This window comes from Chiloscyllium plagiosum, unplaced genomic scaffold (genome assembly GCF_037043375.1).
Source record: "Chiloscyllium plagiosum isolate Xiang-an unplaced genomic scaffold, Cpla_swu_hap1 HiC_scaffold_11, whole genome shotgun sequence".
Taxonomy (NCBI): Eukaryota; Metazoa; Chordata; class Chondrichthyes; order Orectolobiformes; family Hemiscylliidae; genus Chiloscyllium; species Chiloscyllium plagiosum.
Window position 1 is genome coordinate 29,327,967 of NW_028270149.1, and position 19,147 is coordinate 29,347,113.

The 19,147-nt window shown below is 42.0% G+C and overlaps 1 protein-coding gene across 2 annotated transcripts in view; it reads right to left on the reverse strand.

Annotated features, from left to right (window-relative positions):
* LOC122557341 (short transient receptor potential channel 5-like) overlaps positions 1 to 19,147 on the reverse strand; it is a 106,149-nt gene that overhangs the window by 23,595 nt on the left and 63,407 nt on the right. For both annotated transcript variants that reach the window (XM_087991946.1, XM_043704946.2), the window contains 2 exons: positions 18,061 to 18,200; positions 12,194 to 12,516 (listed from right to left, as the gene is read on the reverse strand). In XM_087991946.1, the coding sequence (XP_087848072.1) occupies positions 12,194 to 12,516; positions 18,061 to 18,200 (463 nt within the window). The remainder of the gene's footprint in view (positions 1 to 12,193; positions 12,517 to 18,060; positions 18,201 to 19,147) is intronic.

Consider the following 19,147-nt stretch of genomic DNA (forward strand, 5'->3'; position numbering starts at 1 on the left):
CAATTATATTTCCAAGTCAAGGCCAACTATGATTGCCTAGTTGTATTGTCACTGGACTGCTAATCCAGAGACCCAGGTAATGTTCTGAGAACACAGTTTTGAATTCTGCCATGGCAGATGGTGGAATTTGTACTCAATAATCTGGAAATAAGTCTCCAATGGTGGCCACGAAACCATTACCAATTGTTGGAAAAACCCATCAGGTTCACTAATGTTCATAACAGAAAGAAATTGCCGCGTTTGCCTGGTCTGTCCCATATGCAACTCTAGAGCCACAGCAAAGTAGTTAACTCTTAACTGCTCTCTGGGCAAGTAGGGACAGGCAATAAATGCTGGCCTAGCCAGCGAGGTCCTTATCTTGTGAATGAATTTTTTTTAAAAAGTCAAGGTGGTGAGTGGCTTGGAGGGAAGATTGTGGCATTGCCTTGTTTCTGCTGTCTTTATCCTATGAGAATCCAATAAATTCCTTATTAATACTAGTGGGATTAACCTTTTATTCTAGATATGCTCGCTAATCAATTTGAATTTCACTGTAATGGTGGCATTTGAACTCAATCTTCAAGGCCTCTGGATTCCTAATTCAGAAACATTACCATTAGACTGTCATAGAGGTGTACAGCATGGAAGTAGACCCCTCAGTCCAACTCGTCCACATCGACCAGACATCTCAACCCAATCTAGTCCCACCTGGCCCAAAGGACCCACTCTGTACTACATCCTCAGGAGAATTCATACTTTCAACAAATAGTATTTCAACTCCATCTCAAACATCAAAAACTGTAAGTACAACAAACTTTTATCTACCCACCTCCATAACCAGCGTTCCTCAAACATTCTAGATGATTCCCCTGGCCTCAGAATTTACTCAGACGCCATTAGCCATGCAGCTGTCACCCCCACGCTGATTGATGATGTCACTTCCGACCCATCATAGCCACTCCCACAACCACTTCCACCCCTCACAATTCCTCATGCATCACATGTGACATCACTTCCGCCCTTCACATCATCGCTGATGCCACATGCTCAGTGACTTCCGCCACCCCTACTGCCGTGGTCATCACCACTTCCGCCCCCACCAGCGCCACTCACCTGCATTCTGCTGACATGTCCCCCACAGACCCCACTGTTACTATCCCCACCCCCCAGAACCCCGAGGGGAACACTACCCCTGCTCATGTCTCCACCCCCATTCCCCCCACCATCACACCCACTCCAGTTACAGGTTCCGCCCCCACTCCCAGCTCTACACCCACACCAGATCACAGCTCCCAGCCCTGCCGAGTTTTCACCATCCCCCCAGACCTCCCCCTCACTGAGGACGAACGATCAGTCCTCAGCAAAGGACTCACCTTCATCCCCCTCCGTCCACGCATCAATGAATTTAATACACGCCGTGACGTCGAACAATTCTTCCGTCGCCTCCGCCTCCGAGTTTACTTTCACAATCAGGATTCCTGCCCACCTTCCGAGGACCCCTTCGCCCACCTCCAACACACTGCATCCACCTGGACACCCCGTGCTGGCCTATTACCTGCCCTCGACCTCTTCATTTCCAACTGCCGCCGGGACATTAACCACCTCAACCTGTCTACCCCCCTCCCCCACTCCAATCTCTCACCCTCACAATGCGCAGCCCTCCAATCCCTCTGCTCCAATCCCAACCTCACCATCAAGCCAGCAGATAAAGGGGGTGCAATGGTAGTCTGGCGCACTGACCTCTACACCGCTGAAGCCAAACGCCAATTCGAGGACACCTCTTCCTACTGCCACCTCGACCATGACCCCACCCCCCCATCACCAAACCATCATCTCCCAGACCATACAGAACCTCATCACCTCAGGAGATCTCCCACCCACAGCTTCCAACTTCATAGTCTGGGAGCCCCGCACTGCCCGGTTCTACCTCCTTCCCAAGATCCACAAGCCTGACCACCCTGGCCGACCCATTGTCTCAGCATGCTCCTGCCCCACTGAACTCATCTCTACCTACCTCGACACTGTCCTATCCCCCCTAGTCCAGGAACTCCCCACATACATTCGAGACACCACCCACGCCCTCCACCTCCTCCAAGACTTCCGTTTCCCCGGCCCCCAATGCCTCATCTTCACCATGGATATCCAATCCCTCTACACCTCCATCCGCCATGACCAGGGCCTCCAAGCCCTCCATTTTTTCCTCTCCAGATGTCCCCAACAGTACCCTTCCACCGACACTCTCATTCGTTTGGCCGAACTGGTCCTCATCCTTAACAATTTCTCCTTTGAATCCTCCCACTTCCTCCAGACCAAAGGGGTAGCCATGGACACACGAATGGGCCCCAGCTATGTCTGTCTATTTGTTGGCTACGTAGAGCAGTTGATCTTCTGTAATTACACCGGCACCACTCCCCACCTCTTCCTCCACTACATTGATGACAGCATTGGCGCCACCTCGTGCTCCCGCGAGGAGGTTGAGCAATTCATCAACTTCACCAACACATTCCACCCTGACCTTAAATTTACCTGGACCATCTCTGACACCTCCCTCCCCTTCCTGGATCTCTCCATCTCCATTAATGATGACCGACTTGACACTGACATTTTTTACAAACCCACCAACTCACACAGCTACCTGGCTTACACCTCTTCCCACCCTACCTCTTGCAAAAATGCTATCCCGTATTCCCAATTCCTCCGCCTCCGCCGTATCTGCTCTCAGGAGGACCAGTTCCACCACAGAACACACCTGATGGCCTCCTTCTTTAGAGACCGCAATTTCCCTTCCCACATGGTTAAAGATGCCCTCCAATGCATCTCATCCACATCCCGCATCTCCGCCCTCAGACCCCACCCCTCCAACCGTAACAAGGACAGAACGCCCCTGGTGCTCACCTTCCACCCTACCAACCTTCACATAAACCAAATCATCCGCCGACATTTCTGCCACCTCCAAACAGACCCCACCACCAGGAATATATTTCCCTCCCCACCCCTTTCCGCCTTCCGCAAAGACCATTCCCTCCGTGACTACCTGGTCAGGTCCACGCCCCCCTATAACCCACCCTCCCATCCTGGCACTTTCCCCTGCCACCGCAGGAACTGTAAAACCTGCGCCCACACCTCCTCCCTCACCTCTATCCAAGGCCTTAAAGGAGCCTTCCACATCCATTAAAGTTTTACTTGCACATCCACTAATATCATTTATTGTATCTGTTGCTCCCGATGCGGTCTCCTCTACACTGGGGAGACTGGGCACCTCCGAGCATGGCGCTTTAGGGAACATCTCCGGGACACCCACACCAATCAACCACACCGCCCCGTGGCCCAACATTTCAACTCCCCGTTCCACTCTGCCGAGGACCTGGAGGTCCTGGGCCTCCTTCACCGCCGCTCCCTCACCACCAGACGGCTGGAGGAAGAACGCCTCATCTTCCGCCTCGGAACACTTCAACCCCAGGGCATCAACAGTTTCCTCATTTCCTCTTCCCCCACCTCACCCAAACTTCCAGCTCAGCACTGTCCCCATGACTTGTCCGGACTTGTCCACCTTTTCCACCTATCCACTCCACCCTCTCCTCCCTGACCTATCACCTTCATCCCCTCCCCCACTCACCCATTGTACTCTATGCTACTTTCTCCTCACCCTCACCCTCCTCTAGCTTATCTCTCCATGCTTCAGGCTCACTGCCTTTATTCCTGATGAAGGGCTTTTGCCCGAAATGTCGATTTCGAAGCTCCTCAGATGCTGCCTGAACTGCTGTGCTCTTCCAGCACCACTGATCCAGAATCTGGTTTTCAGCATCTGCAGTCATTGTTTTTACCCCATATCCCTCCAAACCCATCCAGGGTGTCTTTTAAATGTTGCAATTGTACTAGCCTCCACCACTTCCTCCGGCAGCTCATTCCATACCACCCTCTGCGTGAAAATGTTTCCCCTTAGGTCTCTTTAATATCTTTCCCCTCTCACCCTAAACATATGCTCTCTAGTTCTGGACTCCCCCACCCCAGGAAAAAGACTTTTTGTATTTATCCTGTCCATGCCCTCATGATGTTATAAACCTCTATAAGGTCACCCCTCAGCCTCCAGGGAAAACAGCCCCAGCCTATTTAACCTCGCCCTATAGCTCAAATCCTCCAATCCTGAACCACCTGATGAAGGAACAGCACTCCAAAAGCGGCACTTCCAATTAAACCTGTTGGACTATAACCTGGTGTTGTGGGATTTTTAACTTTGTCCGACCCTGGCAATATCCTTGTAAATCTTTTCGGAACACTTTCAAGTTTCACAACATCTTTCTGATAGGAAGGAGACCAGAATTGCACGCAATATTCCAAAAGTGGCCTAATCAATGTGCTGTACAGCCACAACATGACCTCCCAACTACTGTACGCAATACTCTGACCAATAAAGGAAAGCATACCAAATGCCTTCTTCACTATCCTATGTACTTGCAACTCCACTTTCAAGGAGCTAGGAACCTGCACTCCAAGGTCTCTTTGTTCAGGAACACTTCCGAGATCTTTACCATTAAGTGTATAAGTCCTGCTAAGACTTTCTTTCCAAAAATGCAGCACCTCACATTTATCTAAAGTAAACTCCATCTGCCACTTCCCAGCCCATTGGCCCATCTGATCAAGATCCCGTTGTAATCTGAGGTAACCTTCTTTGCTGTCCACTACACCTCCAAGTTTGGTGTCATCTGTAAACTAACTAACTATACTTCTTATGCTCACATCCAAATCATTTATATAAATGACGAAAAGTAGTGGACCCAGCACCGATCCTTGTGACACTCCACTGGTCACAGGCCTCCAGTCTGAAAAACAACCCTCCACCGCCACTCTCTGTCTTCTACCTTTGAGCCAGTTCTGTATCCAAATGGCTAGTTCTCCCTGTATTCTGTGAGATCTAACCTTGCAAACCAGTCTCCCATGGGGAACCTTGTCGAACACTTTACTGAAGTCGATATAGATCACATCTACCGCTCTGCTCTCATCAATCCTCTTTCTTACTTCTTCAAAAACTCAATCAAGTTTGTGAGACATAATTTCCCACGCACAAAGCCATGTTGACTATCCCTAGTCAGTCCTTGCCTTTCCAAATACATGTACATCCTGTCCCTCAGGATTCCCTCCAACAACTTGCCCACCACCAAGGTCAGGCTCATCGGTCTATAGTTCCCTGGCTTGTCTTTACCACTCTTCTCACACAGTGGGCACCACATTTGTCAACCTCCAGTCTTCCGGCACTTCACCTGTGACTATCGATGTTACAAATATCTCAGCAAGAGGCCCAGCAATCACTTCTCTAGCTTCCCACAGAGTTCTCAGATACACCTGATCTGCTCCTGGGGATTTATCCACTTTAATGAGTTTCAAGATATCCAGCACTTCCTCCTCTGTAATATGGACATTTTTCAAGATGTCACCATCTATTTCCCCACATTCCCTATCTTCCATGTCTTTTCCACAGTAAATACTGATGCAAAATACTTGTTCAGTATCTCACCCATTCCCGCGGCTCCACACAAAGGCCGCCTTGCTGATCATTGACAGGACCTATTCTCTCCCTAGTTAATCTTTTGTCCTTAATGTATTCATAAAAGCCCTTTGCCATTCCCTGCAATAGAATTCTTTGCAGTTTTGGTAACTTTTTTAACCAGCTGTCACTTTTCAGAATAGGGTTTTGATTTTAAAGGAAAGCATTACTAATAAAACAATCATTAATATCATAAAAAGCTCGAAAAACTAATTGGACATGCTCTGTTAATCAACTATACAGTTTCTCAATTTCAGTATGATGTGGAGGTATCAGTGTTGGACTGGGATGTACAAATTTAAAAATCACTCAACACCAGGTTATAGTCCAACAGGTTTATTTGGAAGTACTAGCTTTCAGAGCGCTGCTCCTTCATCAGGTGGTTAGAACATAGAACATAGAAGAATACAGCGCAGTACAGGCCCTTGGGCCCTCGATGTTGCGCCGATCCAAGCCCACCTAAACTACACTAACCCACTATCCTCCATATACCTATCCAATGCCCTCTTAAATGCCCATAAAGAGGGAGAGTCCACCACTGTTACTGGCAGGGCATTCCATGAACTAACGACTCGCTGAGTGAAGAACCTACCCCTAACATCAGTCCTATATCTACCCCCCCTTAATTTAAAGCTATGCCCCCTTGTAATACCCGACTCAATACGCGGGAAAAGGTTCATACTGTCGACCCTATCTAACCCCCTAATCATCTTGTACACCTCAATCAAGTCACCCCTAAACCTTCTTTTCTCTAGTGAAAACAGCCCCAAGTGCCTCAGTCTTTCCTCATACGATTTTCCTTCCATACCAGGCAACATCCTGGTAAACCTCCTCTGCACCCGTTCCAATGCCTCCACATCCTTCCTATAGTATGGCGACCAAAACTGCACACAATATTCCAGATGCGGCCGTACCAGAGTCTTATACAACTGCATCATGACCTCAGGACTCCGGAACTCAATTCCTCTACCAATAAAAGCCAGTACGCCATATGCCTTCCTCACCGCACTATTTACCTGGGTGGCAACTTTCAGAGATCTGTGTACATGGACACCAAGATCCCTCTGCTCATCCACACTACCAAGTATCCGACCATTAGCCCAGTACCCCATCTTTTTGTTATTCTTCCCAAAGTGAATCACCTCGCACTTAGCTACATTGAATTCCATCTGCCACCTTTCTGCCCAGCTCTGCAGCTTCTCTATATCCTGCTGTAACCTGCCACATGCTTCCTCACTGTCAACAACTCCTCCGACTTTCGTGTCATCCGCAAACTTGCTCACCCAACCTTCTAACCCCTCTTCCAGGTCATTTATAAAAATGACAAACAGCAATGGTCCCAAAACAGATCCTTGCGGAACACCGCTAGTGACGGCACTCCATGAAGAAACTTTGCCATCAACTACTACCCTCTGTCTTCTTCCATCCAGCCAATTCCTAATCCAAACCTCCAACTCACCCTCAATGCCATATCTCCGTATTTTCTGCAGTAGCCTACCATGGGGAACCTTATCGAACGCCTTACTAAAATCCATATATACCACATCTACCGCTTTCCCCTCATCAACCTCCTTCGTCACCTTTTCAAAGAATTCAATAAGGTTTGTGAGGCACGACTTGCCCTTCACAAAAGGTGGTTGTGGAATATAAGATCGTCAGATAAAGAATTTATAGCAAACGTTTACAGCAAGTTGCCTAACTTCACTAAAGTTTTGCAAAAAGTTCTGTGTCCTATGATCTTATACTCCACAACCACCTGATGAAGGAGCAGCGCTCTGAAAGCTAGTGCTTCCAAATAAACCTGTTGGACTATAGCCTGGTGTTGTGTGATTGTTAACTCAATTTCAGCAAGTTCTGTGTTTCTCCATCAGTCAAAAATGTCGGCCTGGTAAAAATCGCTGAATCTTGCTCTCAAGTAGAACATTACTCAGGAAATGCTTTTAAAATGGTAACTTATTCTTAATCTCATTCATCCCCTCTGATTCTGCCCACTTATAGTTTCAAATTTTAGCCATGAATTGTTAATTATTGTGTAATCATGTAAAGAAACAAAAAAATTTCAGTGGCAGTAAAATTTCCTCCAACTGAATGTTCATTTAGTCAACAAGCCTTGATAGCTGAATTCTAATGATTGCACAGCTGCTTTGTCAAAAACAACATTTTGCTTGAACCAAGAACTTGTATAAAGTGCAATAAAAATTGCAAATCTGTCATCCGCATCTCAACTTATATTCAAAAATTCAACTTAAACACAGCAGAAATCATTGACCAAAATCTGTATTTTTCAATCATTTTAATTTCTCATTAGACTACAGTTGTGCTCCCAGTGAAATTTCACAGTGGGTTGATGATTATAATTATATTTCTTATTGTATTCTATAAATCCTGACATGACAACTCCATGCATCTGGATCCACAGCAGCAGAAAATGCAAACCCTTATCATTCCAGTTAACTACTGTCAAATTGTTCAGTCTTGTCACTGCTATGTTAATTATTCACTTCAACATGCCCAGATTGTGATTGTTTATTTTTACACTCTAGCTGAAGCAGAAACTTTAACCTTAGTGATAGATGGGAAGTGACAAAAATACCGTCACAGCATTGTTACATTGTTACATTCTCCCTAAAATAGATCAAAAAGTGAGATCAATATATTCCCATGATTTTACATACTCCTCAAAACAATATAGAAACAAATATCTGAGGTCAATATTTCAATACTTATTTTTTTAATGCTCTATGTTTTCCATTGGGATCTCTGATTAGGCTTTAGGCAGGTAATACGCAATAGGGACCTGCCTAAATGTTAATGTATGGAACTCAGCTCCTTTTGAAGTGTCAATTTATTTCAATTGGATAAAACAAAGAACTGCGGATACTGGAGATCTAAAACAAACAAAAACAGAAATTGTTGGAGAAATCCAGCAGGTCTGGCACCATTTGTGGATGCTTCCTCTCTACAGATGCTGACAGACCTGCTGAGTTTCTCCAGCAATTTCTGTTTTTGCTCATTTAAATACAACCTGTCTTTGTGATTTCTCTGGGGTGGAGCAGTGAATCCAGAAGGAATCTAGTGTGACTAATCAAATTTGAGGCTGGCCAAAAATTCAACTTAAACACTTTGTCAAATTCTTGCAATTTCAAGGCGCAACTTAATTGGAATTTGATTCCCTACGGTATGAAGACAGGCCCTTCGGCCCAACAAATCCACACCGACCCTCTGAAGAGTAACCCACCCTGACTTATTCTCCTACCCTATACTTACCCCCAACTAATGCATCTAACCTACACATCCCTGAACCCTATGGGCAATTTAGCATGGCCAATTCACCTAACCTGGACATCTTTGGATGAAAAAAAAACCCTCTTCCATATGGGTTTAATAGTAGTGTGCCACCATACAATGAAATAACTTCCAATGATTCAGCAAGTTTAGATAATTGTGAGGTGCTGCATTTTGAAAAGGCAAATTAGGGTAGGACTTATACACTTAATAGTAAGGTCCGGGGGAGTGTTGCTGAACAAAGAGACCTTGGAGTGTAGGTTCATAGTTCCTTGAAAGTAGTGTCACAGGTAGATAGGATAGTGAAGAAGGCATTTGGTATGCTTGCATTGAATGCATTGAGTAAAGGAGTGGGAGGTTATACTACGGCTGTACAGGCCATTGGTTAGTCCACTACTGCAATACTGCATAAAATTCTGGTCTCCCTGCTATAGGAAGGATGTTGTGAAACTTAGCTATTTTCTGTGCAGCGTTGGAGACTGAGGGGTGACCTTATAGAGGTTTATAAAATCATGAGAGACATGAGTAGGGTAAAAGGACAAGGTCATTGCCCTGGGATGGGGAAGTCTAAAACTAGACGGTATAGGTTTAAGGTGAGAGGGGAAAGATTGAAAGGGACCTAAGGGGCAATGTTTTCACACAGAAGGTGATGCGTGAATGGAATGAGCTGCCAGAGGAAGTGGTGGAGGCTGGTACAATTACAACATTTAAAAGGAGTTTGGATGGGTTTGTAATTAGAAAGGGTTCAGAGGGATATGGGCCAAATGCTGGCAAATGGGACTAGATTTATTAGAATATCTGTTTGACATGGACAAGTTGGACTGAAGGGTTTGTTTCCATGCTGTATATGCCTATGATTCTATGAATTTAAGTTTATCCGGTGGATAGCTGTGCATGATAGAACAGAAATATCTATGGTATTATTTTGTGCTAGGTCAGTTAAATGCAACCAGATGATGGTAGAAATTACAATGTTGTTAGATAGGGGAATAAAATTGTCCAGTGGCAAGCCTTGTTGGAATATATATGAAATTTGGTAGTGCAGTCAGATGCCCTGTTTAATAAGAAACTGACTATCTCCAGGCTCAGTGAATAAAATGGCTGCTAATAACTGAGCAGCTTGCTCCATGAAACCAAAACTCAGCAAATGTGACATGCTTGAAGGGAGGAAGTGACACAATCAGATGAGAAAAAGTGACCTTCCAGATATGTCTGATCTCGTTCCTCATTTTTAAATTAGAAGACTTTTGTTTACTGTCAAGTCTTTTAACCTAAAAGTATGACATCAGCAAATGTCACACTTCAAAGTTATACTAATCCCTGACTAGTTTAAAGTTAAAAATCACACAACACCAGGTTATAGTCCAACAGGTTTAATTGGAAGCACTAGCTTTCAGAGCGCTGCTCCTTCATCAGATGGTTGTAATGAAGGACCTGATGAAGGAGCAGTGCTCCTAAAGTTAGTGCTTCCAATTAAACCTGTTGGACTATAACCTGGTGTTATGTGATTTTTAACTTTGTACACCCCAGTCCAACACCGGCATCTCCAGATCCTGAGTAGCTCAAGCATCCACTTGCCTGTTGATAATCACAAAACTAATTAACTAATTGGGAATAAATTGAAAACATCAATGAGGAATGTGCAACCACTTCAAAATCAATTTTAAAAAATCACTTCGAATTCTCAAAACCTTGAGACTTGAATGTAGTATACTAGTCAAATAATTTTCTTACAATGTATTCATATACCATTTTCTTCTTCACACGAATGTATCAATCACAAATATAAGTTATAATGTAACACATAAGAAAATATACAATTTGAAAAAAGATATTCCCATGACATTGGTCATTATGTTTGAGATTTCCCTCATTTATGCCTGTCAGTAATGTTAGCAATCTAAGGATTTTATTTGGTATTGTACTTGTCCCTTGTGAGTTGAGGATTCTTATCTGTGTGGGAAAATTCTGAATAGTGAGAGTTCTATTTGTCACTATGTTCCTGCAGTTCTCAATGCATCATAACAACTCATCCTACATGAAAAGCAGATATGAAAAGAGTGGGGAATTACAGTTCCTAGATGCCAATTGTCTGTGAGTTTGAGAGATATCACTGGAATTGTAACTTCTTCCCTGTTGTCAGGTTTCTATGAATGTTATAGCAATAAATCCCACAGGAATCTACTCCTTAGTGCACAGATTTCAGAAAAAGAAATCAAAATTTAAAAAGTAACTGCAACATTTTATACAAATTTGTCCATTGAAAAAAATATATGAAGTTTTGGTATCATTTAGGATGAGATTTTTTCTAGCATGATAAATGAAGACATTACAAGACACTTCCATGCTGACTCAGGACATTGTGACTGTAGACCCATCAATCATAGGGTATCAAACCATTAGAAGTGACATTATTTTGAAGTACGGGTCACTGAAAACTCATCACGGCAGAAATCTCATTGGATTATGATTGACTAATAACTGCTTCAGTAAGAGCCTCAAATCTACTTTGAGATGTAACAGAGAGAAAAAGTTACTTTTGTAATCGTATAAACATGGAGAATGTGGGAGTTTGTTTTTCTGGAAGATCTGCAATAACATCATGGTTATCCTAGCAATTCTGAGGCTGAGATTACAAATCTGGTGATGTGAGTTCTCATTCCCTCCTCACAGGTTGTGAATTGAACTTAATTAATTAAATCTGGAGTAAAATGTTGTTAGAAATGGAACCACAAAGGTCCTTGTTTGGGAAAGAGACCTGTTGCCCTTGTTTGGTCTAGCTGATACATGAGTGGGGTTGACCCTTAACTGCCCTCTGGAATAGTGTAGCAAATCTTAAGGCAACTCACCACTACATCTCCAAGATAATTATGGATGGACTGTAAATGCTGGTCCTGACAGCATGCTCCAACTTAGTGAATGATTTAATAAAAGTACAATTGACCTTGGGTAGAGCATCAAACAAAGATATATTATAATGCAACAAGTTGGAAGTGGTTGCTGTTATTTTAGTGTAAGCTTGTTTTTTTCTCAGAAACTGTTAAGTAAGCAAAGTTATAAATATAAACCTTCCTGTTTTACTTCATCTGCTATCAGCTCAGTAATATATTTCTTCTTCAGTTAATGTTTTATAGTACAAGGTGAATTGCTCGGATTTGGGATGCAATAAGATTCATGCTAAACATCAAAAGACACATTTAACACTCAAAGGACCTGTGAGCAGTGCTACAGGATTTTTCTTAGTTCAAGCAAAGATGTTCCACAAGTTTTGTGACCTGAATAGACAGGGAAAAAGGTATAAAAATACCATTAGACAACTTTGAAATAGTTTAAAGATTATTCAGTGGTTTGGCTTTGCTCATTATAATACTTAATAAGTGGACTTACGTTGAAAATGCATTGTTTTGCTTCTCACACCGTATTCCTTTGCAATGATTGGGCTCTTCAGAAGCGCTGGTCTCATAGTAAAAGTACAGTTGATTCAGTCCATTTGCAAATGCAAGCAGCACCAGGCAATAAATGAAGAGGAACTTGAGAATATCAAGGAGCATGCGGCCCAGTGAGATTTGTAATGGTCCCAGGTGAGAGTTTGCAGTGAAAAGGGAGATCAGACGAAGGGAGCTGAAAATATTGGCTATTGCAAACAGGGCTTCTGCAATCAATGTTGGGTGCCACATCTCCCACTCTTCACGAGGGCGTGAGCCATTGTACTTTAAAACAAAGCAACAGGTTAGGGCTGGAAAATCGAATTGAATGCATAGACATAGCGTTTGACGAGTAATAAGCTGCTCCTAATTCCAAGACTTACAAATCCCATAGAATGTGCAATTATCTCAGACGTCTGTCCGACCTTACTGAACTAGATATGAAGATCATGGATCATTTTTTATTATGAACTGGTAAAAATTTCAGAAGCCAACTATTACATCCAGAATTAGTTAAACGTCCTCATGGCCTGTACATTTGGCTCTTTACATAATATTGGTCCTGTTCATGTTGAACTTGTTTTGCACTCCTTCTGTGCAGTGTAACCTGTATGCCTCACTGTCCTAGCATCCTATGACTGGTATATCCTTGCTTATTATGATCTTCCCATACTGCTCGCAAAAAAAGCATTTCACTGTACTGAGGTACATGTGACAATAAATCAAATTAAATCTGAAAAGGTCTTATTCCCAGTTTCTTGGGAAGTTCATCCATGGAACATGAGCCTTCACTCTATGCAACATAGTTTTGCTCAATATGTTTTCCCAGTAGAATCCCTCCCCTATTTTGCCATCCAGCATGCTGGTACTTCAGCACAGAGGCTGAGACTGTCCAAGTCATATACCAATTCAAATCTGCAATGCTGGCCCTCTAATGGGAAGAAAATTCACGGAGAAATGCTAGTCTCATTCATTATATATTTCAAGATCAACTGCAGTATTTCACATAGTTGCCCAAAAAACCCACTGGTAGAAGATCAAGTAGCAGGTGAAGCTGGATTGACATCCTAAGCACCTATTGACAAGCTCTTCCAATGAAGCCATCAAACTGCTTCGAAACCAACAGCTAGCCATATGACCCAGCCTGCTAAAGTCTTGCTGTACTTCTGATTAACACGAGAAAAGATTATATTTAAAAAAACCTAGGGAAAGTGTAAGAAAAACACTGATGTGGAATAGGGAAAAGAAGCCTGTTCCTGAGTCTTTAGCGAATGATTAATACTATCTCGCTGCAAAATTCAGTGCTCTCTTTCAGAGAATGGTGCAATTTTGAAAACAAAATGTTACCAGTCTAGATGTAAGCACTCAGGGTTGGGCTGTGCTTGATGCTGTTTTGGTAAGGTTGTTGACCTAGCTATTGGGAATATATTCCTTTAAAGAAGGTTGAGGTGGCAAATCGGACTAATTCACATCCACACTGTCAGTTTCAATCTTAACACCCCAGCTAATGCCATTTAGCCAATGGAAGCATGGCAGCAGCAATGCCCACACATGTGGCAATGTCATTACCCGTCTGGAACTGACATCCCCACAACCCTACCTTTCATTTTCTGAGGGTGCTTGGTCATTGAGGTGTCCATTTCCTGGTACTGCAGCCTCAGCAATGGACACAGCTAGAAATGGTGATGGGTTGAGCTACCAGCTCTCTGACTGTGCCAGCAGCTTCTGCACGTGGACCCTATTTCTTATTTGGACTACGCAATAGTGGCAACCACTTCGCTGGCTGCTGGCAAGGTCCACTGCCATAGGATCTCACAAGCAGCAAAAACAGTTTCACACTCTCAGCCCTGACAGTGGGACTTCTATATCTTGCACAAAATTCAACCTTTATTTTCTTAAATTCGCAATTTCACTTGTGACGTTGTTGTTACTTTAAGAAGGTTATTTTGTTCATTTTTTTTTTGAAGAGAGGTCTTAAAGGCAGAGGCGCCAAAGAGTCTAGTTTAACAATGGAAGGGGAGTGGCCAGTTCTCCCAGTTCAGATGTTTGCTAGTTTGTTATTAGCTGTAGCAGTTACAAGATATAGAGTCCAGGGGAGTTGCAAGCTTCACTAAAGAATTCCTCCTGAAATCTCTCTCCTGCCTGTAAGAATCTGTGTTTGAATTTACCTTTTGGCCAAGGGGTGTGTTTGTGGGATGTTACTGTATTGGAACAGCTAATTAGTGATAGTTACTGTATCAGGTTGGTTAGGTCTTCCAATAGTTAAGTTATTTTAAATTCTGCTTTCTTTTGTTTGTGTTTCAACTGTCATGTTTAAATAAATTTTACTTTGCCGAGTGGTTTGACCAGTTGCATCACACCTGGACATCTGCTTTTAAAATAAGAAAAAGTTAGGATCTAGGCTACCTTCTTAAAGTATTTTGTGGGGTCTGGCCTGGTCCATAACAAACTCCAAAAACAAAATGTAATCTTCGTTACTGACTTGAGTGTGGTTTATAGTATGAAATTTGACTGAAACTGCTTAAACATAGATGCATTCTCTTCACAATTCTCACGTACTCTTAGGAGAAATGCTTTTATTCAGCAGAACAATTTGACATCTGGATAGATAAGAAGCAGCCTAGGGAATACATTTTCACCTCTCAATTGCAGATTTTTAACCTCACCATTGCTAAGGAGGACTGCAATTCCTGTGGGAAACATTCAGTCTTTTTTGTGTGGACATGGATTCAGGTGTGATGGGACTCTAAAGCACTTTGCTACACAATGGCAGCAGTAGTCCTCCTCCTACTATTTCACAGCAGTGAATTTTGTAAGGTGGGAACCTGCCACGTAGAGACTAGTCACTTTTAAAATCGAACCTACTGGTGGATTAAGCTACTCTTGTAGCTGAGACTGAGCAAGTTGACTGATGTCCTCCCTGCCCATGGCAACTCAGAATTGGGAACATGAGGAAGAAAAGAAAGCCTTAACTTGTATCAAAATGTAAAGAATTGTAAATGCAAATTGCACTGAAATTGGTCAAACAAAGCTAATTATAAAACTCCGCTAACTAACAGTAATATGAAGGGAAGTACCACACTTACGAGTAACAAACGTAAAGGGTCTCAGAAGGAAAAGTCAATAAAACTGGTAACTGAGGCATACTGGTCTTGTGTACCTCAAAACGGAGTTCCAGTAAGTATTTCCAAGTATTACTTTTTATTTAAAACTACTTTCTCCCTTTGGGATGTGGGTAAAGAATTCTGATCATCTGGCTCAAGTGTGGCAAGACAGAAGGCCTGATGAGCCCTGGGGAGCAAGGCTGAAGATTGGGAAGCCTTAAGAGTGACAAATCCCCAGTTCCTGATGATTTCCATCCAACAGTGTTAAAGAAAGTAGGGGAGCACATTGTAGACCCTCTAACTATAATCATTCAGAGTTCCCTACATACTGGATTCATCTCTCTGGTTTGGAAAATTGTCACATGTCACTCCACATTTTAAGAAGAGCAAAAGAACACCAGGGAATTACAGACTAGTGAACCTATCATCAGTGGTGGGGAAATTGTTGGAGTCTAAATTCAAGGATAGGTTAACTGAATACCTTGAATCTTTTCAGTTAATCATGGACAGCCAACTTGGATTCATGAGAGGTAGTCATGCTTGACGAACCTCATCAAATGTTTTTGAAGAAGTGACTACGGTAGTGGACAAGGTATTGTCTATAAATATTGTTTTTATGGACTTCCAGATTTGATAAAGTCCAACACAAAAGATTGTTAATTAAGGGGCCCATAGAATTGAGGGAAAACTACTAATGTAGCTGGAAACAGCAGACAACAGAAACTGGGGATAAATGGCAGGCACTGAAATTGGCAGATGTAATCAGTGGTGTTCCACGAGGATCTGTGTTAGGGCCTCAATTATTCACATTATTTATTAATGACTTGGAAAATGGCATAAAAACTCATTTCTCCAAATTTGTTGATGAATCAAGGACAGGCAGCATTGTAGGCAATGTAGATGAGAGCATAAAATTACATAGAGATATTGATAGACTAGGCGAATGGGCAAAACTGTGGCAGATGGAGTTCAATGTAAGCAAGTGTGAGGTTATCCATTTTGGACCAAGGAAAGGATAGATCAAGTATTTTCTACATAGTTTCAGGTATGTAGAACGATAAATTATCATCAATAGGAGCAGAAAATAATTAAGAAAGCTAATGGAATGATGACCTTTAAATTCTAAAGAACTGGAGTAGAAGGATGTGGAAGTTATGTTACACTTATATAAACCCCTTGTTATACTCTGTCTGGAGTACTGTGAGTATATCTGGGCACCAAATCTTTGTAAGGATATGTTAGCCTTGGAGGGTTTTCCCTCTAGAATTTAGAAGTTTAAAGAGTGATCTGATTGAAATGTTCAAGATATTAACACCAAAAGACAGGTTGGATATAAAGATATTTCCACTGGTTGGGGGTGTTAGAGCTAGGGGCATAGTTTGAGAATTAGGGTCAAACCATTCAGCAGAGATGATAGGAAGCACTTTGATACACAAAGGACAGCAAAGGGTTTGGACTCTTTTCACAAACGGTAATGGATCTTAGATCAGTTGTTAACTTTAGATCTGAGATAGATAAGTTTTTGTTCAGCAAAGGTACGGAGAGATATGGACCAAAGGCATGTATATGGAGTCAGGTCAAACATCAGCCATGATCTCTACTGAATGGCAGAACTGGCTCCAGGGGCTCAAGGGCCTACTCCTGTTCCTTTGAGAAATAAGTCCAAGGGGCTGGAGCAGCAGTAGGTGGGAGCAATGTGAGATTGCAAATGTGGACAAGAGCAGCTGCAAAGTAGAGAACAGGCTGGAAAAGGAGGAGAGTGTCTGCGAAAGGACTGTAGATTTGCAAAGTGTTGAAGGTGCCTGAAAAGGAGACAGGAGCTGCAAAGTGGATAAAACAGTTTTAAACTTCTCAAAAAAGGAATACTTGTCTAACTGGGAACAGGAAAATGTTGGCAATACATTGCTTGCAAATTAGTGTAGAGTCTTTATATTAAAGCTGCAGGAGTTCAGGAGCTGTTATATGGGGAAAGGGCAATGGATGTGATTGTAATGAACACTGTGTCAATTGTATCATTTAGTATTGAAAAGTTTTATTTCATGAAGGTTTATATTTATCTCAAAGAATTTTATATATTGTGAATTACTTGAGGTGCAATGGCTTTTGAGACAACATGCAATGATCTAGTTGTAATTTCACTCGTCCTTGGAAGGCATGTATTAGGTGATGGTTTTTTAGGTGTAGAAGTACAACAGTTAATACTGTTAAAATAATGCATGTGTCTTGAGTCAAATTGAAGCACTGCGGTTTCTAGGAAAATAATTTTTCCTGTTGTGTTGCGGTATTAATTTTAATGGAGCAGTGATGATTGTTGGGAATATTGATAAATTCTTCTGGTTCTGCTTCAGTATGAGTCCAAACACCTTATATCAATACAATTACAAAAGGTATTGTTACGAAGTGACAGAACCACGTAACAGAGGAGTTAGGCAGACTGAAAAAAGGATGTCCTGAAAACCACAAAGTAACCCCAAAAATCAAAATTTAGCAAAAGAAATCACAATAGGAGTATTCAAGTAAAAAACTAAGCTCTGCGCCACCACAGTCTCAAATTTCTGCATATGAATCAAGATGCTTTCCTCTGACACAGTCCCTCTTTGAGCAGAAACAGTTCATAGTTATGCTTTTTTTTAACAGATTAAATTGGATGCAGTATCAAAATTTATTATGTCTATTATTATAGTTTACTTGGATTCCTTTAACAAAACATGTACTGACTACTCACCTTCACATAGGCAACAATCTTCAATGTGATAGTGGCTAAGTATAAGGAATTCATTGCAAAGTCCATCAGGTTCCACCAGTCATGTACATATTCAGTAAACCCACCATCCCACATTTCTTTGATTTCAGCCCATATAAAGCCTGGGAAAAAAAAACTTTTTTAAAACTACATGTCTGGCATTTTCATGCAGATCAACTTTCCACTTCATTTCAAAATATTGTCTGCAGTTTTAACTGTTATAGAATTTACAAACTGTTCCCGAAGTTTACTTTTAAACTTTTATTTCATTCTGTTCAATCGATAAGACTATAAACTGAAAATAGTCAGTCACTAATGTATTTTAAAAAAGCATTTCAAATCTAACCATATGCTAAGGAATCATTATTTAGGCATTCATTTTGTGGTATTTATTTATGACCTGGGTTGGACTATAAGAAGCATAACTTCAAAATTTATTGAAGATACCAAGAGTTAGAAGAATAGTGAACACCGAGATGGATATTTCAGGGCATGAAGAGGAAATAGACACATGCAGAGATAAACTAATATGTAAAATGAAGTATTTTAGAAGGGCAGATGAGGGGAGACAAGCTAAACTTTATGGGATAATTAAAAGGGTGCAGCACCAAGGAGGCCTGAAAGTTCACATACACAAATCTTTAAAGATAATAGGCAAGTTGATAATGTTGTTAAAAAGCATAGGAGATCCTGAGCTTTATAAATAGAGGGCTTATCACAAAAGCAAGGACGTTTTGCTAAACCTTTGTAGTTCACTGGTTAGGCCTCAGCTGGAGTATTGTGCTCAACTCTTAGCACCATAGCTTTAGAGAAGTCAAGTCCTTGAAAAGAATAGAACAGTAATGTATTAGAATGGGACAGAACATGAAGAACTTCAGTTGGCTGGAGAAACTGGAGAATTTGGGATTGCTTTCCTTAAAACAATGTCTATTAAAGAATATTTAATAGAGATTTTAAACCTAATTTGAAAGGGTTTGTTAGTGCAGATAGAGATAACCTATCCTAAAGTTGGAGGGTCAATAACCAGACAACACAGAGTTAAGATTTTGAAGACAGGTCACTGAACTTG